Source organism: Polyodon spathula, chromosome 35 (assembly GCF_017654505.1).
Source record: "Polyodon spathula isolate WHYD16114869_AA chromosome 35, ASM1765450v1, whole genome shotgun sequence".
NCBI lineage: Eukaryota > Metazoa > Chordata > Actinopteri > Acipenseriformes > Polyodontidae > Polyodon > Polyodon spathula.
Window position 1 is genome coordinate 5,850,210 of NC_054568.1, and position 22,710 is coordinate 5,872,919.

Sequence of the window (22,710 nt, forward strand, 5' to 3'; positions counted from 1 at the left end):
GGGGCGGGTAAAGCAATCAGTTAAATAGACTATGGAGGAGAGTGAGCAACAGTGAGGACAATAACTAAGGCTGGAGCTTATTTAAAGCTTCTACCCATATAAATAAGGTCATTTCAAATAGAAATACTAAAGGGTACAAACAGTGGTGCCACTGTATAAGTCATTTTGTGGTCAGGAGCTGCGGTCATTATTTTAGCCTTATTCCTCTGTTTTCTATGTAGAGCCTGCATCAGGGCAGATATCATTTGCATATGGAACCGTGATGATGCACCATGCAAATGAAATGAACAGCAGTATTAGAGAAGCTGTCACTCATCCAAAGAGAATGGCCGCTGAGACATTAGTGACAAGCAAACAGCCCGTTCTCTGCTTAACCAAGCTTAGCCACGGATAATAAAAGGGAAACGTAATTCTAATAAGACACGATAACACTGGAGCTACTGAACTAATTAGCAAAACAAGGCAGGTTCTGGTGGAGACCTGTTCATTAGGTATGGCACTCTGTGGGTAAATTATAATCTCGGCTGCACGAAAATGCTAGAATAAACTGAACGAAGTGTCAGAGAAGTAGAGATTAAAGTGCTCTAAATTCAAGCATTTTCTGTTTTTATTATACAAACCCTTTGCGAGTGAAGTGTTGGCAGTGATGATCCATAATTTATGCTTTAGGGAGCAGTTAGGATGAGATATAATTTCAGTGTTACCTGGAAGCAGGGAACAGTGCCATGCCTTATCACGTGGACTTCAGTCTACCCAGTCTCACACGCTCAATGCGAAAGCAATGCAAAATGTATTTTTAGAATTTTACAAAGTGTCCCAGAATCGGTTTGACGTGGGTCAGGGGGTTTACTCACGTCAAACAAGCCGTTGCTTCATGTGTTATGATTACAGAGACTCGTTCATTTAGTTTGCCTCGCTGCACAACATCTACCCCTTATTCCTTTACTTATTTATTTTACCAGGAGATGTACCCATTTGGACCGAGGTCTCGTTTACAAGGGGGTCCCGGAAAACCATAAAAAGAACAAACACACACAAAAAAATAATCAGCAGCTCACAGAGATCAAGCAACTGGCACTGAGAGGGAGGCAGAGAGTCGTGTTCACTGAATGAGGTGTTCAAGGCTATCCCAGCTGGATTAGGATCCGAGGATAACAGTGTCCATGGAAGATGCATGAAGTCTCTGTCAAGCTCCTGTACTGTAGATGATTGCGTGAAAGTAGGCATCACCATAAGGGTACAAGTCCTGCATCGTTGGGTGGACCTGATCCACAACAATGCTTAAGTAATCTACAGCATTCGTTCTGCCTTTCAGAGTAATCATGACACCCAGGATACAGCAGGAGAACACGCCCCACACCATGCCAATGCCAAGTCCAATCGGGTAGAGAGATCATAATAAAAAAGAGGCAGCGTATTATATCAATACTATGCAGTGAAGGTATTTATAATGTTTTATCTTTGGAGATATGTAAAGGCAGTGACTTCAACTAACCCAGCTCACAGCTGTTAACCCCTGATGTGTCATCACCCCAAACATCACATCGGCTTACTAGCACTTGCTTGACCTGCAATTTAGTCAGCAATGATATCTGTATACTTCACACACTTTGCAGAACAATCAGAGAGAACAGCAGAATACCAATGTGCCAGTCTGATCTCTGCTGTATTTACACAGGGGATATAGACTATTGTAGATAACTTGGTGGGTAGACTTTGCATGCTGGTCTTGTTCCAAGTGCTAGCACATTTCTATCTAACTGCCAAGGCCACCTGTCACACCAAATGAGAATCCCTACATTTGTCAAATTAATGATGGCACTGCGAGGGTGGCTTGATAGACCCGTTCTCAGAGAGAACAGGGCAGGCTGTTCAATCCAGCTTTGCCTCCCAGTTTGGTACAGCGTCAGTTTTCCTGGAGGGCAACACCTGCACTTGTAAATAAGAGAGGAGAATATGTTTGGCTTATCACTGCAATTGTTTTTTCAAATGGCGCTCTTAGTTTTTACCATGCCAAGGTTGTTCGTTTTACATAAGATTAATTTTAAAATAAATGAAGCTGACCAAATGATTCCAGAATGCTCAGCGATGTCTTCATACCTCAACCTCAAGAGCATGAGGCTGAGCCCGTAAATATTTTGCTATATATTTCAAAATCCATTACAGTATGTTGCATCTGCTGATTATCAAAACCGACTTACATCAACTTCTCTGCAAGAAAAAAGTAAACAAGGGCGATCATTTCTGTTCCAGGAAAGCAGGTGGGTTCAGCAGTCAGTTTTAGTCACAAGGGACAAGAAAGAATATCAACCGACTTTGACACAGTAAAGTTAACAAAGCAAAGTACACAGAAGCTGTAGAGGAACTTTACAGTAAAACCTTACTTAACGCACCTTTCATCCTCATGGACCCTATCCCTACAAATAGGATCAAATCTTAAGTTTATATGGCTTTTCTTCTTCTTTGCATCTGTCTTTTATTCACCTGTTTAAAATCCCCTTTATCTGTCAACACAGAAAACCTCTCCACGCAACGACTACCAGACACATCTGCTATTCAATTAAAACTAATGGAAAATATACCTAAACTAATGTGCTATATACCCTGGGTTATATACCAGAGCTCAAAGGGGTTTTCAATGTCTCTAATAATGTATATTTTTTTCAAGTTTGGTTAAAGGAACAGAGCTGGTACCCTTACAATATGATTTTACAGCTCTTAATCCACTTGAGGTAGTTTAATAATGCTTAATCTGTGTGTCAGTGAGTGTGGGTAACTTTGGGTAAATGGGCTGTAAACAGCATTCCTGACATGTACTGTGAAATATATAAAAGCTGTACTTTGCTGTTGAAAAGAATTGAGGAATGTAGTAAAACATAATGGTGCACAGTGCTGTAGAGACACTAACCATCCATTTTCTTACCTCTGAACCTACTCTCTTTCGAATATGCCTATACGGTGAAGATCTCTTGATGTGATTATGTACGTTCCCCGTTCATTTTGAGGTTTGTTCAATCAAGCTGTCGGTACTGTATTGGCTGAATAACAAAGGGAATGCAATTTAGAATTGCAATAAGCAGTTGATAAAGTTAAACAGATAAGTGTTTTTGTTTTAGTTTTTTTGGAAATTGTTTGGTCCAGCTGATCTTGTCACCCATGCGCTGCATTGGAATTATTGACATAACCATGAATTATCATATCAGAAAGCACAATAGAATGGGGTATGAGAGATAATGATAATAAAGTCAACAGAGGGAAGAATATGAATTTTTAAAGTGTTTATTGGCACTTAGTAAACAGTGAACATGTTAGGTTAGATTAGAAGATGCCGACATTCTTGAACAAGTTATTATGAGAATCCCAAGGACCTGGTTAAATATATTTGTTCTGCTCCACCTAGAAGAATAACTGCAGGACTGACATTATAAAGTAATTATTATCTGCTGCCGTTTAGTTTCAAGAGCCAGTGTTTGGTGCAGATGGAATTTTACTCTGTGAAATTCGGAAAGCCCTTAATTAATATTTATCCGTTGGGGAAATTAACATCTTAGTCTTGCCGGATGTAACGGAATGTATATGTGAGCTGAAAGCAAATGCGCAGATAAAATCTGTATACAGCCTGTTTGATATAAAGAGATAATGGGAAGACATAGATTAGATTGTTGAATATGGTGGGGATAGGTCATTGGGGCAATAGTATTATATTTATGTTTCTAAAGATAAATTATTTTGATATTTTGGTGTTAACCACAGTTTAATTTCTAAATAAAAAAAGGTACCAGTGTAACGTTAGAAAATGATACATCGTCAGAATGTGGTACGTGTACCAAAACTTGACCAATGTAACGTCAGAAAACGGTATGCTGTCAATGCTGTGATTGACTACTGCACAAATCACTAAGAACAAGATAAACTGTAGGTCAGCGTCAAAATTGTACTGGTACTGTGGGCACAGAGTGAATAAACTAAACTATACAGTTACAAACAGCAGCAGTCTTCTCGTCTGTTGGCCTTCCACAATATTGATAGTGTTATGGAAGGGGTTTCTGTGCAAGGCGATTTGACAGCACAGCAAGAGATGCCTCAATCCTGTGCAGACAGACTGCTTACTCAATGAAAGCGAAGGATGGGATGAAAAGAGCGGGAGAGGGGAAACGCACTCTGACGCCAGCATGTCAGATGCCAGTCCGTTTCATCGTCAGCTTGGTCAGTCAGTGACTGGAGGCTTTACTTTATAAGTTCAGTAAGGTATGAATTATATTATCGCACCTGTCCAACGCCCGGCTTGACGAGGGGAAGGGAGAGCGATGACGGAGATTACATTTCACTTTGGTTCTAATTAAAGTGCAATTATTTTAACTTACATATTCTTTAAACACATGTTAAAGCTTTTTGAATGGGGGCTGGAAAGCAGACTGGCTGTGTGTTCTAACAGCACTCCTTTTGGAATAACAGGAGAGCTGCAAACGTTTACAGACTGCTATGAAACCTGTAGCAGTTTCTGTTGTGTTACAATTGTAACAAACATTCAATTGTTTTGTTTGCGTATTTATGCTTCACAGAGCCCAGTTTTCAAATCAATATACAGCTACTCCAGGCATTCAAATGACAAGCTGACTTTAAACAAGCAAAATAATTAATTCACTCAGGAAACCTATTTACGAAGACTTGTAACAGTAACCTTTCAGGCTTTGTATAGTTTGTATTTGGAGTATGAACACATGTTTGAGTTGACTCAGTTTTATGCTGGTGCAAATACCTTGACATTTGCTGGAACAATTATTATATTTTCTTATATCTGTGAAGAAATTCAGTTTGATTCAAAAGTGCATGTACTACGAATCACCCTAGAAAACTAATTTATCTGCAACATATATTGGCTGAGTCATTCCCAAGCTCTTAGAAATTAAGAGATTAGAAATAACACTGACACCATACAATTACAGGGAAGATACAGGAAAAGATGCTTTGTAGAAATCTGGAAGTCTTCTTTGTAATTTCCCATTGAGTAAAAAGGTTACTGTAATGTTATTTTGAAAAGTACCAATAACCCTGATCATAGCCTTAAAACCTTTGCCACAACGTTGCATGGTCTCCACTAGGTGCTGGAAGGTCTCAAGAGATTTTACATATTATAGATGACTTCCTTATAGAGTTACTGATTACTTTTATATTACCGTTGCCATTAATAATAACAAAATAAAAGATACAGCTACTTAAGGAAAAGTTATTTGCATGTAGGTGCTTCTGTTGACTGCAGATGCTGCAAGATATACAGCCGAATCTCTATTACTGTTGGCCAAGAAAAAAGTAATCTCATTATTTGTCTTTTTTTTTTTTTTTAAAGTAATACCTTGCTGTAATTAGTTACTAAAAAAAGTAATGAAAAGTAATGAAAAGCGCTGAAACGAGTTACTTTAGCAAGCTTGTCCACCACTTAGTTCATAGTCGTTGGAATTATGTTCAGGTTTTGAAGTGTGTCACAAAACCTTAGTGTTCTGGCACTGCAGTTAGGAAATCACTCAGTGATCCTGGCAACAGTAATTCCGTGTCCAGGAGCTGGGGAACAGTGAAAAACAGCTGGTCTTGCTCTAATCTAAACCAGTTTAACTGGAATTGCAAAGGAAAATATCAGAAGGCAACAAAAAAAAAAAAAAAAAAAAAAAAAAAAAAACATTAACCTCGCTTCAAGCTGCTATTTAAAAGGTAAAACGAGTGTCTGCCTTTAAACAGTTTTGCTTGCTTAAGGAGCAGTTACCTTTGCACGTCGTCTTACTTGCATGCTGTTTGTAATCGTTTGGAGTGGTGCTCTGGATTGATCTCATACAGAGACACTGTCGTTTTCTAGAAAGTCGCTTTTACTTGGCTTTGAGTTTGACTTGACCTTTGTTTCTAGTCTCCAAACTGTACAGAAGAATATCAATAGATTGGTGACTTACATCCTGCCTGGCGACGATGCAAGACCAAGGGTTGAGACACGTGAAAATGAAAGAGAAATGAACAGCCTGTCCATGCCAAACGACCAGAGCAGGAGCCGTTGCTGCACTAGCTGGGCTGGAATGAAACATGCTGGTTTGGCAAATCGGGCAACTCCCCATCTCCAGCTGTACTGCTTTCCTAGCATATACTTAGAGGAGACGATGTATTCAGATATACCAAGATATTTAGTAACTAAAGGGTGTGAGTGGGCAATATAATCTCTGGCCCTATAGTTTTGCTGTAAATTATTTATTGTTTCCAAACTTTGGAACACTACGCTACAGAGACGTTCATTTAATCAGACAATATGTGCTTCGTCCCAGGAATCGTTAAAAAGAAAAGGTGGTGGCGACATCAGTGTGTTATATTCTGTATTTTGGATATGCACATGGTTGAAGTGACTTGCGCCGGAACGAACCTTATTAAAATTAGAATACTCTGGGATTAACTTTCTCTGGATTGGAGTGTGATGAAGTCTGCTGCTCCAGGGCTGATCGTCAGCTGATTTATTGAACTTGTTTAAAACTCTTTCAGCTATCTCGTGTATTATGCGCCTCTTTTAATATAAAGCCTTTAATTTTTCATGGAGGTGCTTTATTTCTATGCACAACTGATACACGTGGAAAACAAAAAAAAAACATCACGTGGCAACCCTATCATCCCACTGCAGAATTAAAACTTTTTATTTTTTTTTTTTGGTTCAAAGTCAACCTCAATGCCCTTTGGACTCTGAAACTTTTTTTTTTTTTCTTTTTAATTTCTCTCCCATTGGACTTTATAAAACGTGCTCTCATACATTACACAGCACAGGCTTCTAGCAACAAAGGGCTGCAGTGCCGCCTGCTGGTAGATAGCAGGTAGTACAACCAGGAGTGTTTTATTATAGAAATCGGCTAGGTTTGTATTGGCGTGGAAGTACAGCACTGGACAAAGCATTTTAAAGCAAGCTTCTGGCTTGGCTCTGCCAAATTTATGATTCTGTAATACATAAAAGCTGCATCTCCCCCAACGAAAGGCAGTTTCGTTAACAATGGAACAGCAACAGAGATGGAGCAATTAATCCGTTATCGATCGCTTCTGTTTTGTAAGCTGAAATTAAACACGCATTGCCACTGAAGGTCTCCTTGAAGAGTATACGTTATTTTAGTTTTTGCTTATTTCTTTACGACTAGACGTATCTGACGCCCATTTGAGAAAGGGGTTACTTGTAGACTGCAAGACAACAGATTTGAGCTCTTTCCATGCTTTTAAACCTGATATCTGCTATGTTTCTGCTTCTATTTCACATATTATGTTACTGTCATGCATTATGCACTTCCCACTGTATTTATTGTACTATTTCATATATTATGCACTTTCCACTGTATTACGCATTGTTTGCTTGTTTGTTTTTTACTGTATATCATGTATTATGCATTTCTCTGTATTCAAAGTATTATGGATTTTCTTGCTGTTACTGCATCTTGTGAAGCGCTTTGTCATGGTGGTCCGCTATGAAAGGCGCTATATGAAATAAAAATTGATTGATTATTCAAATGCATTTGTCAATATGATTACTGAAACGCCCTCACCAATAACCGCAAAGGGAGCGCTTGAGCAAAATGTGGAAGTTTTGGTCGATCGATTCAAACTACTTCCCGTTACAATGAAATCCTTTTTAAAAAAAATTCCACCCCTGTAATGCAGTTGTGTTCTGAAATGACTTCAAAACAGCCGCTGCGATTACTTTAACAGTGTAGCTGTGACAGGTTTTTAACAGCTATTAATTAATTGGAAAATGTACTTAGATAGCAATAGGGATAAGAGGAAAATCCTCGTTGAGGATCTTTTTTATTGAGCAAGGAAAAATTACCAACACCGCTCCCAAGCATACAACCAAAGACCAATTACAAGTTTACAAATGGTTTGTTAGCACAAAGGGCAGCTATTCCATTTAACAGCAATAGTTACAATGTAGCAGCAATTGATTCAATGTAGCAGCAATTGATTCAGTGTAGCAGTTCTTGTTTCAATTCGGCAACAATCAGATAACAAGAAAAAAAAAAAGGCTCAGCTCTTAGCAGCAGTGCGTACTGCAAAACACAATCGAGCCAAAATAAACATCAAACGTGAAACCAACACACATTCAATATTATCAGTGAAAACAGATCGGGGGGGGGATAAAATAAAATCCAGCAATCGCACAATCCAAAAATATAAAGTGATTAAAAATAATTAACTGCCACCAAGCAACGGGTGCTTTAGATTGGTTATGCTATCAAATTAACTGTCCGGATTGTAATCAATGCACAGCAGCAATACAATCGCGGTAAAAGTACCAGTTTAAAATAAGCTATTCCTTGTTGTTGCAACAACTTTAAAATAGTTACACACCATTGCCTACAAAGAGAATACGACCAGAACTCTTAACGAACAGCTCGATCAAATGAGTTCTGTCAAATGCAAATACTTTGCAAACAGATTCCACTGAAAATGCATGTGGACTCGAACCGAACCATGCAAGGCGAAGGTCACGAATGAGTTACATATAGAGATGTGATAATATTGAGTTTGAGAGAGGTTAGAAGCTTTTACATTAGAAGCGTTCCACTGATCTCTTGTTGAGTGTTTTGCATCGATCTTTCCTGTTGTTTCAGTGACCTGCATCTTTATTTACCTTGCTTACAAACTATTTCAGTTAAAATACCATATTGTTTGTCTCTAATGGCTTATAAAATAATTCTTACTGATGTTAAAGCACAAACATACACACACACACACACACACACACACACACACACACAGACATTTAGATGCAATGTAATGGTCGCAAAATAATTTTACATTAGGCAGATTATGCCTGATTTTAGGGGACAGATTTGGGTGTAACACCATAAACGTCCACTTGGGGGTGGTATAAACAAGCGCTTCTCCGCCCAACCAAAAAAAAAAAAAAAAGCATAATATATTTTTTTTGCCTGGCTATTGCATTTTGTTCAGCCCATATACATATTTTCTTAGTTACACAGAAAGTTTGTTGCATGATGTTGCTTTATGACTTTTATATTTTATAACTTGAAAAAAAAATAAAATTGTTGTACCGTGATCTTAAAAGTGCGCAGTCATCCAAGGAGACAGATAAAACAGTAAAATACATGGTCATTGCAAAATGGAGCATGGTATGAAACTACAGCACAGCTACGACATTGCGGCTCTGATCGCCCTATATTTGCGTTAACAGCGCAGAGCCAAAATGACGTCAGTTTCACAGCCGCGCCTGCGCTTTTAAAACGACGGCCTGCGTGTCTGCACGTTTCCATGGCAGCAGCGGTTTGCGGCAGCGTGTCGACAGGAGCGGAGGGTTTGCGACGGCCGAGCTACCGGTATGGCGGATTGCGACGGCGTGAAGATGGCGGGGGCGGAACGGAGTGGCGAAATGCTGAAGGAGAAGGCGAATAATTACTTTAAAGGTACGCATGCAGCACACACACACACACAGGTAACGCGAATCAGAGTATGACGAGGCAGGCGGGGGGGGGCCGGGGACCCGTGTTCGTTAAAAACAAATGCATAAATATTGCGCGGATTAGGCTGCCGGCGACAGCCCTGTCATGGGCAGCCCATGTGAGAGAAGGGTGTTGCTGATTAATCTACAGTTCGTCAACAGTTATTTGTAGAATTGTAAAGGCTAATGAGAGATTAACCCCCCCCACCCCCAAACCCAAACCCCCCAACCCCCAACCCCCACCCCCTGCATGAGCTTGTTATCTGTACACTGGGGCTAATCAAGAATTGTGTCAAAATCTGGAATGGATGAAACTGCTAAGCAATAGGACTTATTTCCGTCCCTAATGTATGACTCACTGTGCTCAGCACGGTCTCGTACTATGTGGAGGTGGTCTAGAGGGCAGTAGATTGATTTAGTGTTTTAAACATGATACACGTATATGATCACAAACATACTGAAGCTCTTGCGGTCTAGTTAAGCCTTGTCTTTTTCTATTATTATTATTTGTCATTTTGCTACTGTCTGATGAGCCATTTAGTTTTAGTGACCTGTACTTGTTATATGTGACACGGCCTTTCTCCTTTTCCCTTTGTTGCTGCAGAGAAAGATTATGAGAATGCGATCAAGTATTACTCCGAAGCTGTGGAGCTGAACCCTGACAATGCCATCTACTATGGGAACCGCAGCCTGGCTTACCTCCGCACGGAGTGCTACGGCTATGCCCTGGCAGACGCAACTCTCGCACTGGAGCTCGACAAGAACTACATCAAGGGGTACTACAGGCGCGCCACCTCCAACATGGCACTGGGCAAGTTCAAGGCAGCGCTCAAGGACTATGAAACGGTGAGCTATTGTCAAGGGGCTGATGGAGTGTCTAGCCTCTGGGCTGTAACACATGCTGGAAAAGCTACTGTGACTCAAAGCTTTTAAGTCCATCCCTGGTCACCAGTAGTAAATTTTGAGCAGGTGCTTTTTCTCATACTTGACCTAAATACCTTATTTATAGCAACAAAATATACTGGGCTATTGTCACAAACAGTTAACCACTGTGCCAAGTTTCTGTTTTTAAAAGAATTTGGACATTGCATCAAAAACACATTGTGGCTGTCTGACAAAGCGCTAAAAATAAACATGTTCTTCCAATTAAGGGTATTTATTGTTGATATAGATCTAAAATCATTTATAGTTTTTTTTTTTTTGATGGCTTAATTTTCCTCTGCCTAGCTTTTAGTAACACCATGTAATATCATAGCGTTATTTTCAGTTTCGTAAACTCTGTTGGTTTGTATTGCAATCCCAGGACGATCTAAACCCTGTTCCTCTGCTTCATTTCGTGTGCCTCACGCTAGGTAGTAAAGGTGCGACCCAACGACAAGGATGCCAAGCTGAAGTACCAGGAGTGCAGTAAGATCGTCAAGCAGAAGGCGTTCGAACGAGCCATCGCCAGCGACGAGCTCAAGAGATCGGTGGTGGATTCTCTGGACATAGAGAGCATGAGTGAGTAGACAGTGTGGGGAAGGGATCTGGAATTTGATATGCAGTGCATTATATATTTCAGAAATCCTGCTGTTTTGCCCAAATGTGGCTTTAACCTCAGGAAAGCAATGGCAATGCTTGTATTGTATTCTAGGCGTTTAATTTTGAATGATAAATTAGCCCGATCAACACCATTGAGTCGTGAGCACCTGATTTTGGTGGAGCACTCTATTTGAACAATCGGCGTCGTTCTTGTGTGTGTCGCCTTTTTAATGTTTGGGATCGAATGGTTGTCCCCAGCAATCGAGGAAGACTACTCGGGGCCCAAGCTGGAGGAAGGGGGAAAGGTCACGCTGAAGTTCATGAAGGAGATGATGAGCTGGTTCAAGGGCCAGAAGAAACTGCACAGAAAGTGTGCCTATCAGGTGAGAAGCAGAGGGAGAGAGGGCTGAAGAGTAGTTTCCCCATTATGTTTGGGTTTGTTTTTGTGGTGGGACGACCCTGTGACGCTTCATAATACATTTTTAAAAGGGTGGGGGGCGCTCTTCTAGTTTGAGAGCCTCGAACGTAATCTTGTATTTCTTTTTCAGATTTTGGTACAGGTGAAGGAGCTTCTATGCAAGCTTCCCAGTCTTGTAGAAATTACATTAAGTGAGGTATGTGATTTACATTGGTACATGGGGAAAAAAAAAAAAAAAATGTAAGTCAGCATTAACTGAATAATATGTCAAATGCTTTCCGCTATTTCATACTTGTCGTTTTGATTTAGAATCTTTACCAACTAGCAAAGTAGCAGTTAAATAAACTTTGCATCAAAGATGATGAAACTCTTAACTGTGTCTTGATTTAACTTGCCAAAGGCAGCGGTGATACCCACCCCAATGTGGGTGCCGTCAGTGGTTGTGCCCGTTTGGCTTTTGAACGCTTTGCCTTTTTCACGTTCCCGTGGCATTGCACCACTGGCTTTTGCTAAACACTCATTGTGCTGCTTTTATCTTCTAGAAAGAGAAGATCACTATCTGCGGTGACACACACGGACAGTTCTACGACCTGCTGAATATCTTTGAACTTAACGGCTTGCCTTCTGAGACTAACCCCTATGTATCCTTTCACAGGAAAGATTGACCTTCATAAAAGCCTAAATGGTATAGATCGTTAACTCAAGGCCTCAAATCAGCAGAGAGTAGAACAAGAGGGCAAGAAATGGAAGCTGAGTTAAAGTATGTTTGTAAGTTACAAATCGAATAAAATAGCTTTCTAACATTAAAAAAAAAAAAAAAACCAATCAGGATTTGTCCTGTTAAAGAAGACCCCTATCCTAGAGTAGAATCTGTCCAATAAATTAATGAAGGAGCATTTTGCCTGCTAAGAAGGGGGCAAGCCTTGATGGGCCAGCCCCTTCCTGTTCCGAAATTTCTTATGTTCTGTTTTTTAAAATGGTCAGAGTTAATGTACTAGAAATATAAACTGTTTGGCTACAATGTGGCAAGATTTGACCTGTCCCTGTTGAATTCACAGAATGCATGCCAAGTCCTGGAATTCATTGCAAGAACAAACAGAAAGCGTGGTTCTGTTACTGCAGGAATATCTTGTTTGCCCTTCAGTTCAGGAGGTGAAGTTTTATTGAGGTACTGAAAGGGATCCTGACCCTGTTTGGGGTACGTTTTTCATGTGCACCTCAAAGGAACGGGTGGTAATATTTTGGTCTCATTTTAAAATGCCGAAGTTTGGCTTTGATTTACTTATTTATTCAAAAAAATAATAATTCACTAATAGTGCACTTTAATGATGGTGAACAATGGCTTTAGCTATTATATAGCGGGCAGCAAGGTTGTTTCTGCTGTGAACTCATAATTCAATTGCCGTCAGATTAAATCTGGAGAGGAATGGCATTCTACTTAAGCACCAAGTTTCATCCACAAATTGTGGGTACCCCGATTTGTAACATATCTAAACTTGTAGAAAACGTACCGCCGAAATGTTGATTTATATTAAATTAGTTTTTCGGTACGTTATGTTACGATTGAGAGCTTAAAGTGAGGGATGTTTTCAGCTGTAGCCAAAAGGTTTGGATCACCTTAAAGAATTAACTCATTTTGCTTCATAAAGTCCAGTGAAACCTGCTGAATAATCTTACGTTAACGTACCGAATTGCGAACTGCTTTGTAGTTTCCCATAAACAAAAAACTGACTCATTTAATAATGTAACATTTTGAAATCTAACCTGAAATATTGTATTACTTCCAGTACACACCTGCGCTATGATTTTTTACTTTTCTTTACATGATAAATAAAATAGATATTATTATTATTATGATGATGATGATGATGATGATGTCACAATCTTTAAATTCTAGTTGCTGGCCATAGCTGTACGGGGTTATTAACTAGGCACTTTGTGACTTGGCCCTTGTGTTGGGGCGCCCTGCTCTTTTCCTTAGCCCCAGGCTGTAGCTCTTCAATGGGGACTTTGTGGACCGTGGATCCTTCTCTGTGGAAGTGATCTTAACCCTGTTTGGCTTCAAGCTGCTGTTTCCAGACTGCTTCTACCTGCTCAGGGGTAAGACATGTTGCTTTACACAGCAGAGAACACAGTTCGACCTCATCACTCGGTCAGGTCTAAGTTGTGTAGTTTGTTTTTATCGTACTGAAATAAAATCTGCAGTCGTATTATCAACAATTAATGGTGTTTCTGACAACTGTCTACATCCGACGATCCATGCCACTGCTCCTGAAATGTGTTGTGCCTCTCTCATCATGTACAGGTGTGGAAATAGATACCTTGCTACATAAAAACATCCCGCCCCCCTTATTGTGGGTCAGAAAAGTAGGATGCCTTTATTTAAAAAACCAACAATCAAAAAATCAGACAGAACAAAATAAAAAATCAGAGAGACTAACAATGTAGAAAGCCGCAATTATTTGGGAATTAAAACGTGATTTAAGATTGTCGTGATCGTTGTTGGCCGGTAAATGAAAATCGTCCAGCCGTAGAATTTTAACCAGGTGAAATGATTGAGGTTGTTGTCGCCTTCTCCTCCTGCAGGGAACCACGAGACAGACAACATGAACCAGATGTACGGGTTCGAGGGTGAAGTGAAGGCGAAGTACACCGCGCAGATGTTCGAGCTGTTCAGCGAAGTGTTTCAGTGGCTGCCCCTGGCACAGTCCATCAATGGCAAAGTGCTGGTAAGAATGCCCAGCACAGCCAGCAGGGGTCGCACACAGCAGAAATCCCACAGTCATGGTAAATGTTACTGTGAGTGAATAGCAGGGAGGGGAAAAGACTCCTGTTGCATAGCAGTTTAATCCAATCCTGAATCCTGACCTGAACGCCTCCCTGCTACTGTGGACTTGTGATGCAGACCAAAAGGTCCATCCGCCCTAATTGTGTCTCTGTCCCTTGGTGGGATGTCTTTTATGCATGGCCCCTAATTTCCATGGAGCCCACCAAACTTTCTTGTGACCCCAGTCTGTTGTGCTTCCCGCTAGGTGATGCATGGGGGTCTCTTCAGCGAAGATGGGGTAACGCTGGACGACCTCCGGAAAATAGACAGGAACAGGCAGCCTCCAGATTCAGGTACAGGGCAACATACTACTTCATAAATCGTGGCCAAAACTTTTGCATCACCCTGTATAATTAAATGATTTTGCTTCATAAAGTCGAATGAAACCTGCTGAACAATGTTACGTTAACATATTGAATACGCGTTGTAGGTTTCCATATACTTAACGAAAAAACTGATACAAAGAAAAAAATAATGTAACGTTTCGGAATCTGGCATTTAAATACTATTATGGCTTCCGGTAGACTTTTGCAATTTTGTAGTTTATAAATACACTCCACCCACTTGATATATCACGGATGTCGTGGTCCAGTATAAATCCATATATATATATATATATATATATATATATATATATATATATATATATATATATATATATATATATTGAGGGCTGCGATATAGCGAGAGACCCACAGAAAAACAAATAGGTTAACATACTCTACAACCACTCCCTCATTTTATCGGGCGACAGGGTCCAATATAAATCCTCTGCGCAACCCTCTTTCTCATCTTCCGTATAAAAAGCAGCATGCCGTTTTAATTCATACAGCAGTGGGTAATTGCTTCTCAACAACTTCAGTCTCCAATTAATTTCATGAGTCTTCCTCTCCTTTCTCAAATGCGCAAACCCACTGCACTGAAAGAATCCATTCACAGCATAGGCTTGTTGCTAGGGAGCTGACGTCACTGCCTTGTGACTTTAGCTGGTGCATTGCTGCCACAAGTGAACACCTTGCTGGCTAAAATGAAAGCCTCTTCATCATAGACATTTAATTTGCTTTGTGTTATTGTGCACTGCGTGTGTGAATTACAGTAGGATATTAGTGGTTTGTTTTTAATTGGTTTGTATATTATTGTTTGTGATGTGCAATATGAAATAAAAGGAACATTAATTCTTCTAAGTGGAATTGCCTGTGCATATTGCAGGTAAGCCATGCGCAGTTAGACTGTAAAAATGGGGAGCCAACTCCAGGACCGCGAATCCGCAGTATAGCGAGGGACGATTTTGAAAATATTAAAATTCTAGGTGATGCAAAACATTTGGTCAGAGCTGCATTCCTACAAAATAATGGGATTTGGTGTAATGGGTTTGCTCACCGTGCAGTTTTGACTGTCTTGTCTTCGCAGGGCCAATGTGTGATCTGCTGTGGTCTGACCCACAGGCTCTGGTAAGATCCCTTTCGTGCAAAGCAACAAATGGTATTACATGCTTGTGTATGTCGTCAGTCACCTTGTATAAGATTGCAATTTTTGCAAGGCTGGTATGGAAAAACCATCATCTTGTTCTTTCACTGCTTTTGTACCCTTTTCGTGCAAACATTTTGCAGGGATGGAAATAAGACTCTTATTGCATAGCAGTTCTGCCCGTTCCAGGTTTTACGCCAAGCACGATTTGCCCCATTGTCTAGGTAACATGCTGAGGTGTGTCTTATTTGTATCCCTGTGCTGCAGTGTAACGTCTTGCATGAACCAGCTTCCTGATGCGCTGGGCTCATTGAACGCTAACATTAAAAAGATTTCGGTCAGCCTGAGGTTGGGAATTGACTTGCTTCTTGTTGTCCATAGGACGGCCGGTCGGTCAGTAAGCGAGGTGTCAGCTGTCAGTTCGGACCAGACGTCACCAAGCGGTTCCTGGAGCAGAACCACCTGGATTACATCATCCGCAGCCACGAGATGAAGTCCGAGGGGTATGAGGTCACACACAATGGGCAGTGCATCACCGTCTTCTCGGCGCCCAACTACTGGTGAGTCCACAGTCACCGAGACACGACCACAAACCTCATGTGAGACATGAGCCAATCACAGTTTAGGATCTGTGAGCGTTCCAGTACTACTTATCCCGTGTATAGATGTCATGCTGTGCGTGGGGATGAAAGCCTTGTTTGTACATCAGGGAGACTGTAAACTGTTTTATTCCTTCCTCACAGCGACCAGATGGGGAACAAACTGTAAACTGTTTTATTCCTTCCTCACAGCGACCAGATGGGGAACAAAGGTGCATATATCCACCTGCGGGGGTCCGACCTCAAACCAGAGTTCCACCAGTTCACAGCTGTGGTGAGTACAGACGTCCAGGCTCGGGCAGTTCTGTAAGGTTTTATAATAATAATAATAAATAACGAAGGATCACTGTCGCTTATAGTCGCACACAGGTATTAGCGCTCCGCACTTAATATAAGATCATTCAAGAAAACATGTTAAATACAACCATTTAGTCAACCTTAGCCACTAATTAATGTGACAAGAACCAAAACAGACAATTTCTGGAAGTTTAAACAATATTTTATATATAGATCTAAAAAATGTACTTAAGCACTTTAGCAAGTTCAAATATTTGTTCATGACAAAAGTATTGTCACCTTTTACATTAAGAGTCTATGAAAATGTAACAGAACTAATTAAAAATATATGAATTGATTGAAAAACATTACACAGTAACTAAGTTGTATTATAAAGATAATTATTTTTATAAAGATTATAAAAACGATCATTATTTCCAACATCTGTTAAAGAACAACATTTTGACAACAACAGATGGTGGTCAAGACAAAAGTTGTTTTCTTAAGTTATCTTCTATTAAGTGTAAGGGGCCATTACTTTTGTCAGCGACTGTGGATACCAATTACTTAGTGCTTGAAGCTAACTAAAAAGATAAAACAGGTTTTTAGTGGGCTAAGTTGTATTCAGATTTTGTGATTGAATGTATAAACAGTTTTAACCAACACAGTTCTCTCTCTCTCTCTCTCTCGCTCTCTCTCTCTCATTGTTCTCACAGCCTCACCCGAATGTCAAGCCCATGGCCTACGCTAACTCACTGATGCAGCTGGGAATTATGTAACTGTGCTGGATCTTTTGGGGGGGGTGGTGGGGGGGTTCACCCGTGAGACTTCGGTTTGTTTTTCGTCCAATTATTTTTCTCCTGTTCCTCCTCCTCCCTCCGACTAACCTGTCCTGTCCGCTGATCTGGAAAGACAAACTGAAGGGAGCGCTGAAGGGTTGTATTTTCACCAGAGAAAACAGCAGATTTTTTTTTTTTTTTTTTATTATTATTTTCCCCAGACTCTGTATTTATAAAAACGACACGGGGTCTCACTGCGACTCCTAAAGATTTAGAGGCGAGGAAGGAGGTTGGGGGGAGAGAGGGTTGAATTCTCTACTCTGTTCCCATCACCCCAGCCTGTGTATAATCTAGTAGCCGAGTGTAATTTAAATTGTCACTGTGGACGCACAATAAAAATAGGCAGGGATCTTTTGGTTTAGGTTCTGTTAAAGAATATGTGGGTCATGAAAACCTGATCGTTCCAGAAACAACTGTCTCTGATTTTTATTTCAAGTCGCACTAAAAAATGAAAGTTATTGACTTGGGCTGCTGGGTAAATCCATTGGCCTTGTGCACCCTGTCCTGCTTTTATAAGTACTTGAAACTGATAAAGGTTTACCTGGATCACTAGTTTATTTAAGTGGCTACAGCACGAGCTACCACAATCAAAATGCTTTTACTTAATTAATTGAGAACACATTTCTCCCCAGTCTGATTGCTGGCTAATTTTAATGATCATCATGGGCTGGACTTGATGCAGCCCAGGTGGATTTCTTTTCCAGCTGTTGAAACAGGAGTGATCAAGGGTTGTGTGGGTGCCCCAGTCTGTCCTGAAGGGTAATTGATAACACTGGAAGTCAGAAATAGTGTTGTATGGGAAGCCTTGAACATGCCTTTAAGGGTTAGGTGAGCCTGAAATTAACTTTTAGCAAGAACTGGCTTTACAGGAGTTTGTGGAAAAGGATCACCACCATAGTAGTATGGCTGTAAAGCTTACAGGGGGGAAAAACGATTCAATCTTGAAGCTGAAATGGATCGCCCTCGACTCAAACTGTTTTTTTTACCCTTGTATTACAGTAAAAACTGTTACAGTTTCCCGTTACAGGCAGTGGGAGTTTTCTGGTTGTTTACGTGACACATTCGGGCCGATTCAAGGGTTGCAAAGAGTTGTTCTCTTAAAGGTAAAGTCAAATTGGCCGTACGTCCCTTATGACGATGGTGGAAGCCCTGTGTAAGTACAGTTGTGCTAGAACACCTCAACATTTGTCATTCTATGTCGTTCATATACCTACCTGCAGCGGTTTGATTTTACGCACAACAATTCAAAACAGAAGCAATGGGGTGTTCTGATGTACGCTGCTGTATGGTATGTTTTAAAAAAAAAAAGATCTTGAATCAAAAACGGTTTAAATACATAGATTGTAAACATAAGCAGAGACTTGCAGATGTTACAAAGCCTTGTAGGAAACATAAAATCCCACAGTTCACTTGTAGACCGTGACAGTCCTGTGTTCCTACATGGGTGGGCAGACTCACTTGCGCCCTGTGTAGGACCGGTTTGTTAACAAATCTTCTGTCTGTAGTTGAGACTTGAAAAGACCTAGGGTACCCTGGAGTATGGGTTGTATGTTTTGTTTTGTTTTGAGGACTACAGCTTCCTCTATTAAAATGTACAATAACAAAGTGTGTTGGTTTATCTTTTACAACTTTTTTTTTTTCTCGGACCACGACAAGAGATGACTTCAGTTGAAATCACCGATCAGTCAGTTTGCTTCAAATGAAAAGCACTTGGAAGAATCGCAACAACTGTTCAACTGCTTTCAAAGGAATTGGAATTGAAATCGATTTTAAAAAGGAAATTGATTTGGAAATGGAATTGAACCAACCCTGACGAGGAGCAGCAGTTTACACACATTTTGATGTTTGTGGGTGGGAAGGATTTTAAATGATTGTTGCTGACATAGCACACTGAATAACGATTTTAATGTGTTTTTTTTTTTGTTTTTGACATTTCCTCATCAGGTTCTGTTTGTCCGCAACACATTTTTTCCGTAATCTTAACAAGGAGCAGAGTTAGGTCTAGAGTTATCTGTGCAGAAAGAGTAACGTATCCTGATCCTGTGTCCGGTTTACAGCTGTGGCCAAAAGTTTTGCATCACCTAGAATTTTCGAGCTGAGAAACAAATATAAACCTAATTTATTTTTAATGTAATCAAATAAACCGAATGTGTATTGCAAAAGTCTACACGGGAAGCTACGCTAGTACAGTATTTCATGTTTGATTTCGCATTGTCAAATTTTTCACCAAGTACTGTGTATGGGGAAAACTGCCAAGCTGTATGTTAACATAACATTATTCAACAGGTTTCGTTCGACTATATGAAGCACAGTGTGTGGGAAACTTTCGGCCACAGCTGAAGTGGTGAATGTGAAATATAACTGAATGTACTGAGGGAGAGGAGGGGATGAAGAGGACACAGAAGATTCTTTCTGACGGAGGCAAACGATCGAGAGTAATTCGCACACTGGCTCCCTGCAGTTTTTATAAGTTTTGATTTCGTTATTGGATAAGTCTTTCATGTTTAAGAATACGTAGTAATAATAAATAGACACTCAAAGGTATCATTGACTTAATGTTTCTTAATGTTTTTTTTTTGTTTGTTTGTTTTTATTTTTTTTTTTTTTTTTTTTTTTTGCTTGATGGAAAAATATTACACCTGCAAGCTTACAAAACACTGTGATACTCAAATATTAATAAAACGGCGTTGAACTCCTGCTCAAATGATTGCGTCATGTTAGAGACAATAAGTAGCTCACTATTTTACCACTTTACAGATTGCATAACGTGGTACTTATCATAAAACATCTGCATTATTAGGCATTTCAGCACCCCAGCATTTTTTTAATCATTGAAAGGAGTTACGTACGTATGTCTATATTAGGGTTTTTTTTAACAAAAAAAGATAGCATATATATATAACCAATTCATATTGCATCATGTTTTAATTCGTGGTCAATGTATGGTGCTGGTATTTAGTGTCCTGGTAAAGCAGATTGAATTCCCGCGACACGTTCCGCAAAACCGGGACGACCCAAGCAAAACGGTGCAACCGTAGCCCAGTATCCGGTATACCTCGATTATAAAATGTAGCATTGTATTTCTGGAACCATCTGCCCACACTTATCAGGCAGGCGGGTTTTTAAGGGTTTTTTTTTTTGTAATAAAAGTTTCCATTGTGCGTCGCTAGGTGGCAACTCTAGAATAAAGAACCGAATTATTTGGACAAGCGCGACGTGCCATTAGTAAAGATGGCCCCCGTCCTGTCTGGCTTCACATCCTGCAACCTTTGCAGCAGTGAAGCCGTTTGGGGAGGAACCATGTGACAGGGTAGAGGGCGAGAGCCATTGCTGCTCGTAGTCTTGGCATGATTATTAATAAAACTACTGTAAATTTATCCCTTTGGCGTTTATTACTTCCGGTCACTAACTACAGGTTACTAATAACATGCCTAAATATTGCACCGCTCCAAACTGCAACAATAGTGCGGGGCAAACGAGTTCTGACAAGAAGATCAGCTTCTACAAGTAAGTATTGAACTAATCGTGTGTGTGGTTTTCTGTGCTAGAGTACAGTGTTACCACCGCTGGCTGTATACAGACTTAAGAAAAGTTAGCTCGTCCTGGTAAGTGAAATTCCAGACTACGATTGCGTTGCTCATTGTCATAGGAGCATGTAAGTTACACATTTCATTTATGTGTACAAATGTGTTAGAAATTGTGTATTTCTAGTCAGTAGTGACATATTACAAAATAGTTGCATAAGATCAGTGGACAGGTGCAATTTCGGTGTGCACACACACGCGTTCGCTTATAAATCTCTCTTTCGTGGTAGACTGCGATGCTGGGGTCTGACAAAAAGCCTCTTAAGGTTAACGACCACACTTGAGCCGTGCACGCATTTCCGCAGCGGACCCTACCTATAATCTGTAGCCAGATTGCATTAAAAAAAAAATTCCAGGTCAAATCTACGGAAGCCTGAAGACACCAACATACAACCCCTCCCGTTTCACCTTGCCAAACTGACAAGACGTGAAGGACAGATTTTCAAAGATACCATATCTAAACTGTTTTGCAGCTATACTTACTCAATATTTTTGGAATAAACACATTACAAGGGAGAGGTTTATTACAGCTAGTGTTCCATTGTCTTTGTAGGTATCCACTGCATGAGCCAGGTCGCCTGAAGAGATGGCTGACCAACATGAAGAGGGAGAACTGGACCCCCTCAAAACACCAGCACCTCTGTAACGAACACTTCACCCCGAGCTGCTTCGACCTCCGCTGGGGCATCCGCTACCTGACCAGCGATGCCGTGCCCACTGTCTTTGACGTGTCTGACAGCCACGTAGTAAGCCAGTTTCTGCTTTGATCCCTTGGGGTTAAAGTTAAAATTGAAACCCTGTTTAGGGCATCTCATTGCAAAAATAAGAAAGCTGATAAAAATCATTTTATTTGTGGGACACATATGTGTGACTTTTAAAGGGTAAAACCTGTCGGTTATAATCTTTTTTGTAAGTTGTTTCAGGGATAGAAATAATCCTGTTGCATAGCATTTTGATCTGTTCTTGGTTTTACTGTAGAGTTTAATAAAAAAAAAAAAAAAAAACACACCTGTGCTTGTTACCTATACACTGTGGTTAATCAAGCTAGCAGTATAACCTGGAATGGGGAAACTGCTGTACTTGATGTGTTATTGTCTCATTCCAATGTTTTTGCTTTGTTTTTGTTTTTTATTGCTCTTTTGAGTGTAGTTTTTCTAATTTTACAGTTAAACTGTATTTAAAAAAAAAATAAAAATCAATACAAATTATTCAAATTGTATTACATTTTTGTTTTAGACTGTAATCGTCCTATTTTTTTACTTACAGGCTTTTTATCCTAGATTTTATTTTTTTCAAATTTTACAGTTAAAACTACATTCTTTGTCTTTTTAATTTCTGTTTTATTGCATTTTGTATGGTAGTTTTTAATGGAATGGTTTCATTGTTCGTGTGTGTGTGAAGCACTTTGGGTTGATTATAGACACCGTAGAAATGTCGTTGCTGATTGAATTATTTCAGCCGTGGCGCGGAATGTGTAATCCTAACATGCTTTATTGTTTTTTACCCCAGAAAAGGAAATCAAGTTGTTCACAACGACCGAGCAACCCGGACAAAAGACCGAAAATATCCAGCAAGACTGAGACTGCTGTGGCCCCCAGAGAAAAAACAGCTTCTGGGCTTTCAGAAGCAAATGAGCCCAGTACATTGCAAGTTTATACCATAGCAATAGACCCCAGCATGCCTGGTCAGCCTGTGCTGGTAGAGGCTGCGCATTTA

The 22,710-nt window shown here is 40.1% G+C and overlaps 2 protein-coding genes across 3 annotated transcripts; both read left to right on the forward strand.

Annotated features, from left to right (window-relative positions):
* The first annotated feature begins 9,317 nt into the window (after window positions 1–9,317).
* Window positions 9,318–19,015, forward strand: LOC121303842 (serine/threonine-protein phosphatase 5-like). Of its 2 annotated transcripts, XM_041234664.1 has the most exons (13): window positions 9,319–9,428; window positions 10,068–10,309; window positions 10,816–10,963; window positions 11,243–11,367; window positions 11,533–11,598; window positions 11,945–12,043; window positions 13,397–13,502; window positions 13,989–14,131; window positions 14,435–14,522; window positions 15,640–15,680; window positions 16,078–16,256; window positions 16,488–16,569; window positions 17,288–19,015. In XM_041234664.1, the coding sequence occupies exons 1-13, from the start codon at window positions 9,344–9,346 to the stop codon at window positions 17,348–17,350; spliced, it is 1,467 nt and encodes a 488-aa protein (XP_041090598.1). In that variant the 5' UTR covers window positions 9,319–9,343; the 3' UTR covers window positions 17,351–19,015. The 2 variants fall into 2 exon arrangements, with proteins under 2 accessions (XP_041090599.1, XP_041090598.1); XM_041234665.1 differs by lacking the exon at window positions 11,533–11,598 and having other exon boundaries at window positions 9,318–9,428.
* A 1,696-nt stretch (window positions 19,016–20,711) lies between these two features.
* LOC121303781 (THAP domain-containing protein 8-like) lies at window positions 20,712–22,707 on the forward strand (the record flags this gene model as incomplete). Its single annotated transcript, XM_041234559.1, has 3 exons — window positions 20,712–20,917; window positions 21,548–21,740; window positions 22,504–22,707. Coding segments are annotated over exons 1-3 (477 nt in total), but the record flags the coding sequence as incomplete, so codon positions are not given.
* Window positions 22,708–22,710: the final 3 nt, after the last annotated feature.